Source organism: Sorghum bicolor, chromosome 8 (assembly GCF_000003195.3).
Source record: "Sorghum bicolor cultivar BTx623 chromosome 8, Sorghum_bicolor_NCBIv3, whole genome shotgun sequence".
Taxonomy (NCBI): Eukaryota; Viridiplantae; Streptophyta; class Magnoliopsida; order Poales; family Poaceae; genus Sorghum; species Sorghum bicolor.
The window spans coordinates 7,486,120-7,501,791 of record NC_012877.2 but is presented as its reverse complement, the minus strand read 5'-3'; the positions used below and the strand labels follow the sequence as shown (position 1 = coordinate 7,501,791).

At 43.4% G+C, this 15,672-nt stretch overlaps 1 protein-coding gene and 1 long non-coding RNA gene across 2 annotated transcripts; both read right to left on the bottom strand.

The window, feature by feature from the left end:
* On the bottom strand, positions 8,497 to 9,102 carry LOC110429581. The gene is made up of 2 exons (XR_002446683.1): positions 8,925 to 9,102; positions 8,497 to 8,650 (listed from the first exon to the last, which is right to left on the bottom strand). It is a non-coding gene; the product is annotated as an uncharacterized LOC110429581 (long non-coding RNA).
* LOC8084748 lies at positions 11,401 to 15,045 on the bottom strand. The gene is made up of 4 exons (XM_002441914.2): positions 14,063 to 15,045; positions 12,746 to 12,947; positions 12,180 to 12,641; positions 11,401 to 12,066 (listed from the first exon to the last, which is right to left on the bottom strand). The coding sequence occupies exons 1-4, from the start codon at positions 14,905 to 14,907 to the stop codon at positions 11,650 to 11,652; spliced, it is 1,926 nt and encodes a 641-aa protein (XP_002441959.2). The 5' UTR covers positions 14,908 to 15,045; the 3' UTR covers positions 11,401 to 11,649.

The window sequence follows — 15,672 nt, the reverse complement described above, 5'->3', positions numbered from 1 at the left end:
ATTTCAGGAATCTCAATAAAGCTACGCCGATGGATGGATACCCAATGCCTGTCGCCGATCTACTGGTTGATGCTGCGGCTGGTCATCAGGTCATCAGCTTCATGGATGGTAATGCAGGTTACAATCAAATATTCATGGCGGAGGAGGATATTCCAAAAACCGCATTCAGGTGTCCTGGTCATGTTGGGCTATTTGAATGGATAGTCATGACTTTTGGGTTGAAGAATGCTGGTGCTACTTATCAAAGGGCTATGAATTTTATATTTCATGAGTTCATCGGCAAGCTCGTGGAGATTTATATTGATGATGTGGTGGTTAAGTCTGGAGATTTCTCAAAGCATCTTGCCGATTTACAAAAAGTGTTAGAGTGCACAAGGAAGCATGGATTGAAGATGAATCCCAACAAGTGTGCATTTGGTGTATCGGCAGGGCAGTTTCTTGGTTTCATGGTACATCAGAGGGGTATTGAAATTAGTCGAAGATCTATTGATGCCATCAATAAAATAGTGGCCCCTACCAACAAAACCGAGCTCCAATCCTTGATCGGCAAGGTAAATTTTATCAGGAGATTTATATCGAATTTGTCTGGTAGGATTCGTGCTTTCAGTCCTCTTCTTAAATTGAAAGCCGATCAAGAGTTTATTTGGGGAGAGGAACAGCAGTTGGCTCTGGATGAAATCAAGAAGTATCTAGTAAATCCTCCAGTCCTAGTTCCACCTCAACAAGGGAAGCCCTTCAGATTGTATTTATCTACCGATGGATCGGTTATCGGTTCAGCTTTAGTTCAAGAATTTGAAGGGAAAGAAAGGGTAATTTATTATTTGAGTAGGAGGTTGATTGATGCTGAAACCAGGTATTCGGCCATTGAGAAACTATGCTTATGCTTATATTTTTCATGTATCAAGCTGAGACATTACCTGTTATCGGCCGAATGCGCTGTTGTTTGCAAAGATGACGTGGTCCGATACATGCTATCTATGCCGATTATGAGTGGTAGGATCGGTAAATGGATTTTAGCGCTATCGGAGTTCGATTTGCGTTACGAATCGGCTAAGGCAGTCAAAGGGCAGATTATGGCCGATTTTGTGACTCAGCATTGCGGTCTAGTGGAAACCTTGGAAATTGTACCATGGACGCTCTTCTTTGATGGATCTACCTGTGACCGGGGGGCAGGAATCGGCATTGTATTAGTTTCCCCTAAGGGGAGGAAGTATGAGTTTTCCTTGCCGATTGTTGCCACATCAACAAATAATCAGGCTGAGTATCAAGCTCTGATCAAGGGATTGGAGTTGTTAAGAGAAGTTCGTGCTGATGCTGTTGAAATATTCGGGGATTCTATGTTGGTTATAAATCAATTGGCCGGAAGCTATGAATGCCGAAGTGAAGTTCTCATAACTTATTTCGAGAGAAGTATGCAACTGTTAAAGGAATTCAAGGATTTCCGATTGGAGCATGTTCCCCGATTGCATAATGAAGACGCTAATCGGTTAGCTCAGCATGCCTTGGGATATCAGCCAATGATTAATGCGACATCGGCAGTCGGTGCCGGTGATTGGAGGAAAGAAATTATCGATTATCTAAAAGATCCATCCAAAAAAGTTGAAAGACGGGTTCGATTTCAAGCAACCAAGTATGTGCTCCTTGAAAATGAATTGTATTATCGAACTATCGACGGAATTCTTCTCCGATGCTTGGGTGATGATGAAGCTAGAAGTTTGATGGGGGAAATCCATGAAGGAGTGTGTGGCGCGCATCAGTCAGCTTTTAAGATGAAGTGGATGATTCGAAGGAATGGATATTTTTGGCCAACCATACTTGAAGATTGTTTTAAATATTTCAAGGGATGTCAAGGTTGTCAAAAGTTTGGTAATATCCAGAGAGCACCCGCATCGGCTATGAATCCTATAATAAAGCCTTGGCCGTTCCGGGGATGGGCCATCGATCTGATCGGCCAGATTTATCCACCATCTAGCAAAGGGCATAAGTTCATTCTAGTTGCCACTGACTATTTCACTAAGTGGGTTGAAGCTATTCCTTTGAAGAAAGTCACATCGGCCAATATGATTGATTTTGTGAAGGAGCATATTATTTACCGATTTGGGATTCCCCAAACGATTACTACCGATCAGGGCACCATGTTCACATCGGGGGAGTTCGATGAATTCGCAATCGGTATGGGAATTAAAGTGTTGAATTCTTCTCCTTATTATGCTCAAGCCAATGGGCAGGCCGAAGCGTCTAACAAAGGAATTATCAAGCTTATTAAACGAAAGATTGAAGAAAATCCTAAGCGGTGGCATACATTATTAAATGAAGCATTGTGGTCTTATCGGATGGCTTGTCATGGATCGACCAAGGTATCACCCTATCAATTGGTGTATGGACATGATGCAGTGTTGCCTTGGGAAATTAAGGCTGGATCTAGGCGATTATCTTTTCAAGATCAATTAACTTCCGATGGTTATGCCACTTTGATGACCGATGAATTGGACGATCTAGCAGGGCATCGGTTAAAAGCTTTAATGAGTATAGAAGAAAATAAGAAGAGAGTTGCTAGATGGTATGATAAGAAAGTGAAGGCTAAAGAGTTTGCCGATGGGGATTTGGTATGGAAATTAATTTTACCAATTGGGACCAAAAGTTCGAAGTTTGGAAAGTGGTCTCCTAATTGGGAGGGTCCTTATCGGATAAGTCGATCGGCTCCTGGTAATGCCTACATTCTAGAAACCCTCGAAGGAATTGAATTTCCCAGAGCATTAAACGGCAAATATTTAAAGAAGTACTACCCCAGTATATGGGTCGATGCATAGAAGTTTAGGTGCCGATAACACTCCTATCGGCTGGATCCAAATGCTTGGGGACAAGACTTGGTGTTTCAAAAGTTTAGGTGCCGATAACAGTCCTATCGGCTAGACTAAAAGCTGAGGAAGCAGGAAAGCGCAGATACAATGCCGATGGAAACTCTATGTGTTAAGCAACGTCTGGATTGCCGATATAGCGCGTAGCCGAATTTGGTTGGCTGCTTCTATCTCCTTGATGTCATCATCGGCAGAACCTTCTATCGGCTTCAGCTTCTTCTTCAGTTGAAGTGCCTTGCGACCATGAGCATTTCGCTCGTGCTCAAGAAGCCTGATGGTCTCTGGCAATTGGCTCTCTTCCTGTTGGGCTTGGGACAGAGCGTTCTCTACTTCCTTGAGCTCCGCCAACAGGGATTCTTTTCTTGCCGATAGATCGGATATCTTCTGCTTCAGCGCGTCTCCAGAAGATCTCAGGATACCGATGTTCTTGTGCTTCTCATCGGTCAAAAGCTTCTCTTTCCTCATTTCATCGGAGAGTTGAGTCTGAGCGGCTCTATCGGCAAGCCGCCGAGAAGCTCTTTGGTACTGCAGCTGGCGACTCTCCAGATGAGCGGCTTGGAACAGGATTTCTTCAACATCGGCTGGGATTTAGCCTCTGAGAGTTCTAAACAGGGTCTTGGTAGGGTCGGAATCATCAACCAATTGCGCTGTGTCCTGGTGAAGGAGGGCTGACAATTCTTCCAGCCTGACCCTGATCTCTGCCGATGTGATGCCGACCGTCTGAGAAGAGCTTGCTTCTTCACCTTCTTCTTCAGAGAGATCGATGGCGAAGGAGAACAGGCTATCGGGAGAATCTTGTTCCTGGGAGGGAAAGCAAAATTAGCTCATACTCAGAGAATCGGCAAATAGTGCTAACGGTAAACGGTGACTTACTTGCTTCAAGGCGATCTCTTGTCTTTGACTAAGAAGTGCTGACGGAGCTGCAGGCTGATCGGCCAAAGATGCCGATGGAGCTACAGGTTGATCGGCTGAGATTGCCGATGGAACGATATCAACTGAAAGAAGACAAAAGGAGTTATGAGACTAAATAAGAATAAGTTCATCGGTAGCGATATTGTTAAAGTATGTTACCTGGAGGAGGGACAACGGTTGTCTGAATCGGGAGAACTGCCGATGGTATAACTGGACCCACCGGGCCAGTTGTTTGTTCACCCATGTCAGCTGATGTATCTTCTGTTTGAGATCCTTCCTGTTGGGGTTCTTCTATCTGTGGTGCTTCTTGCATAGGTGGGGGAGATGGTGCTTGCTGTGGCTGGGCTTCTGGAGAAGAAGGAGAAGACTCCACCGGAATTGGAGATACCGGAGGAGGAGGGGGAGTTGCTACCTTCTGGCGCTTTGTTCCAGTCTTAGCACCCGTGGTGCCCTTTCTCTTGGGTTGGCTAGACTGGGGGGCATCGGTACTCTCACACCTGGCTTTCGCCGATGCGCCGGTTTGCTGCAATAATGAACAAGAGTTTATAAGCATAAATATAGCCGATATAAAGATAGTCAGCATAAAGGAAAAGATTTGACAAATTGCCTTGAAAGCCCGCGCAAGAGTGGGAGCAGCAACCGTTGGTGATGTCTGGGTTCTTCTGGTGGTGACTTTCCTGAGGCGTACACCCCGATGCACGATGGAAGCTAGAGTGGGAGCATTGTGGCCGATTGAGGAAATCGGGCCTGATGGAAACAAGTCGATCGGCCTGCCACTCCTGCTAACCAATGGAGGAATATTGTCAACCTGCAAAAGGAATACAAGGGTAAGCTGCCGATGGAGGTAATATTGAGAAAATGGAACGTTGGTTTGAGTTACTTACAGTGTCATCGGGAACTTCGTATTCGGAGTCAATCATGCCGCGGTATGAAAGTGCCGATCTGCAGAATAGATGCTCTTTCCATTCTGCCCACCATAACTTGTATGCCTGAGTGATAAAAGCAGCCGGAACCCATTCTGACAGATCTACATCTATATCGGCGTTTGGTGGTAGTTGGGCTGCTCGAGTCCACTCAAGAAGGTTGTTGATAGTTTCTCTGGGTTTTATCACATCGGCATAAGGAAGTGCAATCGGCAACTGGCCGAAAGCTAACTGGCGAGCTAATGCCGATGGATTGTAAAATTCGTAAGTTTGAGGGGAGGTTTTTGTGCTACCAAAGAAATTCACTGGAATGATTCTGGGAGTCACAATTGCCATCATCACCTCATTGTCCCTGTCGATAGCTTCATCAAATGGATTGAAGGTCAGAGGGAGCATGCTATCTGGGTCATCATAAGCCAACCATGGTCGTTCGTCTCTGGTCAAACCCTCATACAGAGTCTGGAAGAATCGGCCGATCTGATCTGGATTACCCCCTGAACCAGGCAGAACTATGGCAGCTTCGCCAAAGTTCAAGGGGGCGCGTGTTGCCGATTCCTCTTCACCCAATACATGGTTTTTAGCTATATCTCTTGGAAACGCTGTGTGAACAGGTTGAAGTTGAGACGCTTGTGCAGATGCAGATTGAGCCACATGTTGACAAACCACCAGGGGCCTCCCAAGTTGCCAGTAGATTGGCCAAGCAGAAGTTTCTGGGCTACTTGATGGAGAAGGTAGTAAGCAGCGCCAAGCAAGTATCGGCCGAGAGGGAATCGGCCACCGTTAGCCAGTCTTTCTGCTGCCGATAGGTAGACAGAAGTCGGTCCTGCCGATCGACCACAGAATACAAACTTGTCCAGCCACATGTTCAGAAAGGTGGTTTGTTCCTTTATGGTGACAGATCCTTTCCCACGGTACTTCTGAATGTACCCCGACCAACCGCCGATAGCGCGAGTCTCCACTTTGGCACTAGGGGCAGTATCAAAAAAGTGGGTGCTATCGGCAGAAGATATATCTAGACCAGTAAGCATGGCTACATCGGCAAGAGTAGGAGAAGCAGGGCCGTGGCCAAAGGCAAAAGCATTGATGGTGTCTGACCAAAAGTAGGATGCAGCTATCAGCAGTGACTCGTTCCTATGCATATCGGCAATAGACAATCTAATGCATTGGGCTAGATTCCTTTCACCCCACTGAACTTCATTAGAGTTGCTGACCCTCAAGAACCAGTCTTTCCACCCTACAGTTGGGCTGGGCCAAGAGCGGAAGGTGTCCTTCCACAGATCTAAGGAAAAATTTTCGGCTCTGAAGGGGATCCTGTTGGTTTCTGCGTTGATAAGGTCAGTTGGATCTGGGTCCCCTAGAGGGCCGAGGCATTGAAGGTGTGGTTGATCGGTGGGGATGACAATTTTGTTGGACAATTCCTAGTGATTTTGGGCGTAAGAAGAAATACAAAGAGGAAAGAAAAGGAAGATGTTCAGTAAAATGAATTGCGAGTGAACAGGGATATGAAGAAAAATACAGAAGATGGGGTGGAGATTTGACCTCAGGGACGACGAACCCGACGGCCATCTTGCTGCGAAGGAAGCGTGTGAAGGCGCCGGAGTTGACGAAGAGGGGTACTTGTCGGAGACCTTAGGAGTTTTTGGTGGCGCCGCCGCTGGAAAAGTAAAGTTGGGTAGTAGAATGGTGTGATGGGGAAGGAGTACCCAAGAAGGAACTATTTATAGGACAAAATGGGCAAGGGCAAATCCGACTTATCTCTTTGCCGCATCCGAGAAATCCGAGGGTACTCAGGTGGATATGGTAACTGTTCGCACGGTAATCCAGGGATTGTGCAGGTGATTTGACGGGAAGCGGTCATTATCTAAAGATATTTTACTGTGCGAGATCTCCTGGTCGGTCCATCGGCGATATTCTATAACGGTCATATTGCCGATGGGCGGATAGAGGGGAAGTAACCGTTTGTGCGAATATCCTGGTCAGAACATCGACAGATCTTTGTAACGGTATTGTTGCCGATGTACGACTGAGAAAAATGCCCGTTTAGGAAGTTGGGGATTTCGAGGAATCTGCGGAGGATTAGGATCAGAGTTGTTCAGATTGAGGTTGTCGGTTACCAGATTAGGAGCATTAATTGCGGGAGAAGGCATCATTACTGCAGAGAATTTTGGAGCATTAATAGTTTTATACTCCGAAACTGGGGGGCATGTGTTGACACCGTTTTTTGGGCACGTGTCTAGGATGGCAGGATAAGGTGGCAGTACGATGTTTACAAAGCGGGTTGCCGATGAGGATGGTTGCCGATGAGGGAGAAGTTGAATGTGACTAAGTCCACAGGCAGTAGTATGGTGCCGATGGCTAGATAAGAAAGTCTGCCGATGACTATGGCAAAGGGTCTGCCGATGATGCAAAGAGGGAGTCCGGAAGCTGCCGGTCGTTATGTGGAGGAGTTTCGGTTTGTCACGAGGGATAGTTTTGTTATTTCCTTAATTATTTGCATCGTTTTGTATACGGATTTCGTGTAATTTGGAATTCGAATCGTGTCTGGTTGTAGCTCTTTGAGCAGGGTATAAATATAGACCCTAGGGCCTTGTAATAATCAATCAATGAATCAAACACACATCTTTACTCATATTCCAGCATTTACTTTTCGACGACTTCGTCATACTTTTTCCTTTTGTTACGAGTTCTTAGGAATTCGTCGACTTAAGCTCGGCGTGTTCTCAAGTTCCGCGTGAGTACCTCTTAGCCGTGACATCCGGGCGCATCGCTGTTGTCAGGACTAAAGTATTCGAGTTATCACCTTTGCCGATAGCAAGGTCAAATCGGCTGGCACGCCTCAACGTTTGAATCGGGTATTAGCCCTTTGTGTTTGCAGATCAGTTTTGCATCAACAAGTATGTTTATATACTCATATTAAGATACTCTAGATCTTATCACGCGAAAAATTTTCAAAAAAAATTATATTTTAAATATATTACTAAAATGCCACTACTATATTATATACAATAAGTATAACCATATACTCTATGTATGTATGTATGCATACTTAACATACATATCACTCTAGATGGTCTAGTATGATCATATACTTTGTCTATATACATTCCGTCCGGTCATATACACCTTAAATCTAGAGATACATAGATGAGAGTAACTACACGCGCGTGTAAAAGAAACGCGTCATATATATATATATATATATATATATAGGGTGTATTTTCTATACTCCCGGGAGTAGTTACTCCCTTCATGATATGCCACTGAATTCTATCCATATGAGCTACGCGGGTCTGTGCAGAGTAGGATCCGATAAGTAACGTCTTACATCTGATGCGTCTCCATGGATAACTTTTTATATTCTAATATAAACTAAATTATTTAATTATTTGGGAGTATGTATAAATACATACTATCATTTTTTATTTAATTATTTGGGAGTATGTATACATACGTAATATCATTTGGTAGTATATATACATACATAGTAAATTATTTAATTATTTGGAAGTATGTATATATACATTGAAAATTGTTTAATTATTTAGGAGTATGTATACGTACATACATCATCGCTGAGTAATGAGATTACATTACTCTGAGAAAAAAAAATTATAATATAGTAGTAGTAGTATGAAATATAATTGTACCAGGAAAATATAGAACAAACTTTATTAAAAATAATGTAGAACAATGTATTGCCACTACTATAGTCTAAAAATGTACCCGGTGATATAACCACATATTCAAGGAAGTATCGAATGAAATCTTATAATTTACAAAAAGAGTGTCGATGTTCAAGGAAGTATCGAATGAAACCTTATAATTTATAAAAAGAGTGTCGATGATACTCTTCTGTGATAAAGTATCTAAACATACTCTTCTTTCAAAAGTATCTAAATATACACTTCTTTGAAAAAGTATCTAAACATACACTTCTCTGAAACATATCTAGAAATACTTTTTTTAATTTCAAGTGACCGTCGACGACAAGTGCAGAGAAGCAAAGATCGCCGCCGCCGCCAGAGACAATGAGAGAGCGAGAAGATGTCAGATGATTTGATTTAAGTAGGAATGTGATAGCAACAAGATCAATGGAATCAACAGGATCTGCAATGATAAGCCTCCTATTCGGATTTGCAATATGCAAAGATATTAAATACAAATCTGCAAGGTGTAAGGAGTTTAGATTGGAATAAATAAATCGATTACTACAGTAAGAAATCGGATTCACCTGATTGTTTGGTGCTGGTGGCCAGTCGCCGCCGCCGGAGAAGAGACGCCGACCTTGTATCCATCTCAGCAGCCTATAGTCATCGCCGAAGAAAGCGAGTGCCGCCTGGTGATGAAACGAAAGAAGGTTTTTGCCCTTCCACTGATTTAATCGGCAGATATCACAAAATCGTCGTCGTCCCGGTCACCTACTATATGTTCATATCAACAAGAATGAATCAGAGATTAATTTTGCCTCTTAAATTAATAATTACCTTTACCCATGGGGAGATTTTGGAGGGTTCGTGCTCCACCATAAATAGAGGGCGCCCGCTGAGTTTCTGTTCCGATCGGAAAGTTACGGATGGGGCAAAGCAGATCTGATAACTACGTATTTATATTCAAAATACTAACGGGTCCACTTCTTTTCTTTAACCCGCTAATGAAATCCCCAGCACTACGTTAGGAGGCACAATTCTGTAAATCTAGGTGGGAGTAGGAATATATATATATATATATATATATGTGTGTGTTATATCGGTGGAATGATGTGGTCCATCATTATCTCACTCTTTTTTTTAATAGAATGAGTTGATCTATGACTACCTTGTTCCTTATAAACTAATAATTAATATTTTCTTTTTTAAATAATGGAACCAAAGTTTTAGTCTCTACAATCCACACAGCTGTAGTCACAAAACAAGCAAGAGCCACTAGGCTAACAAACGCAAAAAGAAACAAAAGCTAGTTTCAGCCCACATAGTCCACACAGGAAAAAAAAGTGGAAAAACTAGGCTGCAATGCAATTCAAGAAGTTCCATCCAAGCTTCGCAAAGACATCCATGATCGTAGACTCCCACCGTCTGCAACCGTTCTTGAACTTTGGTTGTTCGTCTTCCCTATGTAGCATGGACCACTGTCTGATCCAAAATATCATCTGAAAATTAGCTGCATCAGTGTATTAGACTTAGCTTTGTTAAATACATATCATTTCTATTCAACCATATTGACCAACATATAGTGCAGTAGCTTCTAGCATAATTTGGTTTGTGAGCTTTAAGCTTAACTCATGTAGCCAGGAACCAAAAATAGGTTAACAAAGATAGTAGGTGCTCGAAATCTGAAAGTGATACGCACGGTACTCCAAGCGAAATATGCAAAGTGGTAGTCAAAAAACAAATGTTGAATATTTTCGACCAAACTACAAAGAGAACGTTTGACATTTTCTTGCCAATTCCTTTTTGCAAAGTTGTCTTTCGTAAGGGTTAGCCTTTTTTTTAAATACCACATGAATATTTTAATTTTAAGTGGTATTTTAAATTTTCAGGACTTTTATCAAAGGGGACAACTTCTCGGATGGAAGCTAGGTATAAGGACCAGAATGTAAACATGCCATTTTTGGTAAGGTTTTCTATCGGAAACACATATCCTTCTCATTTGTGAGGCATACAATAACTTTTGACACTAGGTCAAACCGGCCAAGTCATTCGATTTGCATTATTCAAACCTCGTCTAAAGGATACATTTAGTGGTACAGAATAAGGACGTTCACTACCGTATCATCTTTGCCCTTGCAATTCGACCTGCACCAAAGAATACTACTATGAGGAATGAGATTATTCCACCAAATTTACGACCTGCTTGGATTGCATCATGTATATATTGTACTAACACCCTTGCTCTAGAGATTTGTTCTTTTAATTTGTTTTCATCTTTTAACATTGCATTACTCCCTTCCAACTAGAATATACGTTTTTTTTTTCTTTGCTTGCCATTTGCAATAAGATGGAAATATTTTGTGTTGTTGTCACTTTCTAATAGTTTTTTTTGTCTTCAAATGTTCAAACCAAGCAATTTCTTCTTCTCTCAACAAATGAGATCTATCTTTTAGACAGCTAAGATTATCTTTCTCATTTTGGAGAAAGAGTTGAAAGTTCTGCCTTTTTTGTCCGAAAAGTCAATCATAGATTTAACTGCTTCTTTTTCTTTCCTATTTTGCCGCTAATAATAGAACCTGGAGCTGATTAATGAAAATAATTAAAGTGGCTTCACTCACTAGTTTAGGGGATGTTTGGTACATCTCCTCCTGAGCGGTTCTTCCGGAGGAGCTAGAGCCATTTTGGAGGAGCCATAATTTATGGTTTCTCCAAAACGGCTTTTCTGAAAAACAGTTCCTTCAGAAAAACATTTGGCAGGGCTTTTCTGAAGAAGGCAGAGCCGGAGCCAGAAAGGAGCCTTGCCAAACATACCCTTATTTGAATATGAGAGAGAAAAAAAGCATTGTGCTTGTCACGATACATAAATGGGATCGAGCTTGCATCACATCATTCTCGCCCATAAATGATTATACAAATTCATATTACCATTGGGCGATCTTAGGTCGTAATTTTGTCCACCAAGAAAAAGAAATTTCAAAGTCGTTTTCCCAAGAAAGACAATAGGTGATTTCTGTAACTGTACACATGCTGGCACAGTTTTGTAAATTCTGAAGAAAAATGTATTAAGAAATAAAAATTCCACATCCATGGACCTGTGATGTATAGAAAATAACACTATCCCTCACGTTTTGGAATTCTTTGTGATGTACTGGAAGCTCCGACACAGGATAGAGTCTGGCAAAGGGGAACAATTTTTAGAAAAACGATAACTAGGTTGGCAAACTCAGATGCTATGCCACCTGCCTTTTATTGCTACAGTCATAGTCTATGTTCACTATATACTTTTAGGTAAGGGAACAAAGATGTTCACTATATATGAAAGAGAACCAAGTCAGGGTCTACTCCTCTTGGGATGCTGACAGTCTGCTGACCAATATCTGGCAATGACAGTGCAATTTTCTCGGCATGCTCTAAGTAGCTCTCAAACTTGTCATGATTAACCCCAGGTCTCTTCACCAATTTGTTCAAAACCTTTGGCTGGTCATTCTCAGCCAAGAGATGAAGACCAGTGGCAAGAGCGAGCTCCTCCTTCATCATATGGTACTTGATCGCCTGCTTCTGGAATGTCCAGTCACCGGTAATCCAGTCGAATTTGTACAGAGGGATGAACCTATGGCCATACAAGGCGATGAACTCGATGGCAGCCAGGATGAAATTGAACTCCTCCTTGGACAAGTAGTAAGCAAAACTCAACCTTGTCCATCCTGGCTTCAGTCCACTGTAACCCTGAAAAATGTGACAAATAGATGACAGTAGGATTATTAGTACAAATTTTGTCTGACAAAATGAGGATACATATACTATAACCATCGTCCCACAGTCTGAACATATATACATACCTCAAGAATTGCAGACCGGATGCGAAGGGAAAGGTCGTTGTTTATGTTGAGCAATGTATGGCCATAGGAGCCTGCGCATGCGCAGCCACCTCTTGCTTGGATGCCGAAAAGATCATTAAGAAGCCTGGTGACAAAACGGCCATGGAGTGGCAGACGCTTGAAACCAGGCTCATCATCAGCAGCAGCAGCAGCTTCAGGCAAAGGATTATTGGTGACAGGAGGGTAGATTAGGAAGGAGAAGATTGGTAGGCGTTCTACGTCTGTGTTTCCAAGAACCCTTATGTTTGGGTTGCTGACGAGCCTTTTCATTGCCATCTCTGAGTAAACCTTCTCCCTGAGGCTCATCATGTCATACCCAATGTACTCCTTGACCCAAAATGCGAGCGATGCACGGATCTTCTGGAGGATTGGTGGTGTGCCTGCATCCTCCCGCTCCTCGATATCATAGTAGTACAATGTATCCTACAAGTTTCATAGATACAGCACAATTATTTTTAAAGTTTTAATTTGTTTTTTACTAGAAGATAAGTGTCAATTGTACGGAACACAGGTTATTGCTGTCTCACCTCCTCGTTGAAGCCGTTGACGTAGGCCACGGTGCCACCGCCGCATGTAGAGGGAGGCTGGGAATTGAGCCGGTAGAGTGCTTTGTTCATCACAAGGATGCCTGGTGTGCCCGGTCCACCAACAAATTTGTGTGGGCTTAAGAAGACTGCATCGTAGCCGTCGATTTCACCAGATTTCATGTCAATCTTCACGTATGGTCCACTGCACAAATTGAAGGAACTAGATCGTTAGAACTGATGATGCATGTATTTCTTTGTTGTGCTCATCATTTTGAAGCACACTGAACTGATATGCCAAATTGCCAATATATGTCATACTTAATACTATTTCTGATCAAAAATTCATTCGGCTGATAGTAGTTTATCTAGGGGTTAATAAAGTCCAAGGATGGATTTGTATGTTAAGAACAAGAAATTTCCTGGTTGACCTATATACACAACTAGAGCGCTCTTAATTACAATTTTGGTCTTCCAATCAAAGTCATTTTTTTTCTCTGAGTCAAAGCTAGCGAATTCACTAGAATTTTCGGTCGTCATTTAATTTCTTCCCCTGACATCATTAGCTAGAAAAGAGTAAATGGTGCAAGCAATTAGTCCACTTCAAGAGGGAAAGAAAACATACACAGCCGCAGGTCGACATATTATATGTTACATATAAGTAGTTCCAATTATATTCATACTTAATACTTGGATCAAGATGGGCAGTTCGATCGTGTACTGTCATGTAGTCTCATCTCATATATATATATATATATATATATATATATATATATATATATATATATATATTCAATACAAGAAGCAGATAAAATTAGCTAGGTATATATGCACTGATAGATCGATGTCTGATGAATCAAATATATTCAAAGCTAGTAGCGTGGAATGACATAAATGTTTACTTGTCATCAGTATGCACAGCAAAGTAAAAGTTCAATGCTGAAGATTGTTTCTCCCTACAACTTGTAGCAGCTAGGATAAAAAAAAAAAGATATTGCCCAATTGTAGTTTCGTTTTGCAAATTTAATTTGTAATTTTTGTGTGCACAGAACGAAGAATTTTCCCATGTGTGACGTACACCAATTTTGAGCAAGTCATCAATAACAAGAAACTTGATGACTAAAATAAGTCAGCCCTATCCTAGAATGTCAAAATCCATCGTTGTCATGCTCTCAGCATTCATATGCATGTACGTACTAGTATTAAACGAAGATGAGAGCGACATTCCATGGCTGTCATGAACTGATCATGAAAGCTACGTTGTCGTTGTGTTGTATGCATTTTTGTTAATTTTCTTTGTTATTCAGACAAGCTTGTTACCTGGCGGCGAAGTCGAAGCACGCGAAGGCGCCATGCTCGTGCAGGACGCGCGCGATCCGCCGCGTGTCCGTCACGATGCCCGTCACGTTGCTGCAGGCCGAGAAGGACCCCAGCATGGGCCGGTCCGCGAACTCCGGCGACGCGAGCGCGCGGCGGAGCGCGGCCACGTCCACCAGCCCGTCTTCGTCGACGCCGATCTCGACGACCTCGGCGAGGCTCCGGCGCCACGACAGCAGGTTGGAGTGGTGCTCGTACGGCCCGACGAAGACCACCCACCGTTCCTCGGCGCGGAGCTGCGCCGCGACGCGCGCGCGCAGCTCGACGGAGGGCACGGCGATCCCCATCACCTCCTGCAGCCGCTTGATGGCCGCCGTGGTTCCGGCGCCGCAGAAGAGCATGGCGTCGCCGGGGCCGGCGGCGCCCATGCAGCGCTTCACGTAGCGCGACGCCTTGTGCACCAGGCGCGTCGTCTTGCTCCCGACGTGGCTGTCCTCCGTGTGCGTGTTGCCGTAGAAGGGGAGGACCTCTTTGACGAGGTAGTCCTCGATGTACCGCAGGCTCCGGCCGGACGCCGTCTGGTCGGCGTAAGTCAGCGCGCGGCGGCCGAACGGCGTGTCGAACTCGACGTCGCTTCCGATGAGCTGCGACCGGAGCCACTCCACTTTCTCTTCCCCGGTTCCGCCGGCGCCGATGGCTGCCGCACCACCGGCCTGCTTTTCCTCCGACATGGTTGCACGGAGCAGGCGCATCAGGGCGGCCATGCTCTTATTGGTCTCCTCCGCCGCCGCTGCCGGCAGCTGCTTCTTCGCCGCCATGGGCGCCGTGGCAGCTTGCAAAGATGGCATTGTCGTCGACGGTCGACCTGGATCGATCGGAAACGTACGCTGGCTCTCTACTAGCTAGTAACGTAAGTAGTCTATACGCTGGCAATGGCTTGTGTATGTGTGTGTCTGCTTGTTATATATGTGGCATGAAGCTTTGCATGGAGGCAGGTATATATAGCCATTGCAATGCAATGTGCTGCACGAGAGTCGAACAACAGCGAAAACAGGAGGAAGAAGAAGACGACGGGAGTCGGGAAGGAACAGGGAAGATCGAAGCGGGAAAAAAAATTCTATGCAGCGGGTGGTGGCGCGGCAGCAGACTAGTATAGTAGTTTAATAATTTAATTAATTAATTAATTAATGCTGGGTCAAGGCGAATGCTTTGCTTGTGGTGACCAAATGCTCACTTCCTGCGCTGCGCGTTTCAATTCAGCGTGCATTCATTGCGTTGGCTGCAAATACAACCGATGTTCAGATTGGAGTTGGCCGATCGAAACATCTGCATTTTTTTCGTATCTTTTAAATGCATCGCATGATGAGCTAATCAATTTCTACGTGGGCTAAGGGACTGTTTTCGGACCATCAGTCCCTAGACTAAAGTTTCCTGAATTAAACTTTAGTTTCTACCCTGTTCGGATGGAAGGACTAAGGCCTTGTTTAATTATGAAATTTGGATATTAATAATGTAGCACTTTCGTTTGTTTATCTAACTATAGACTAAGTAGTCTCAAAAAAATCATCTCGTAAATTACAGACACAAACTGTACAATTAGTTTTTATTTTCGT

Excerpts from the sequence above, each read along its gene's own strand:
- LOC8084748 (XM_002441914.2), bottom strand. The coding sequence starts at position 14,907 with ATGCCATCTTTGCAAGCTGCCACGGCGCCCATGGCGGCGAAGAAGCAG. Across the intron at positions 12,642-12,745 it reads TCAACGGCTTCAACGAGGAG|GATACATTGTACTACTATGA; the intron begins GTGAGACAGCAA and ends TGAAACTTGTAG. Across the intron at positions 12,067-12,179 it reads TCCGGTCTGCAATTCTTGAG|GGTTACAGTGGACTGAAGCC; the intron begins GTATGTATATAT and ends CACATTTTTCAG.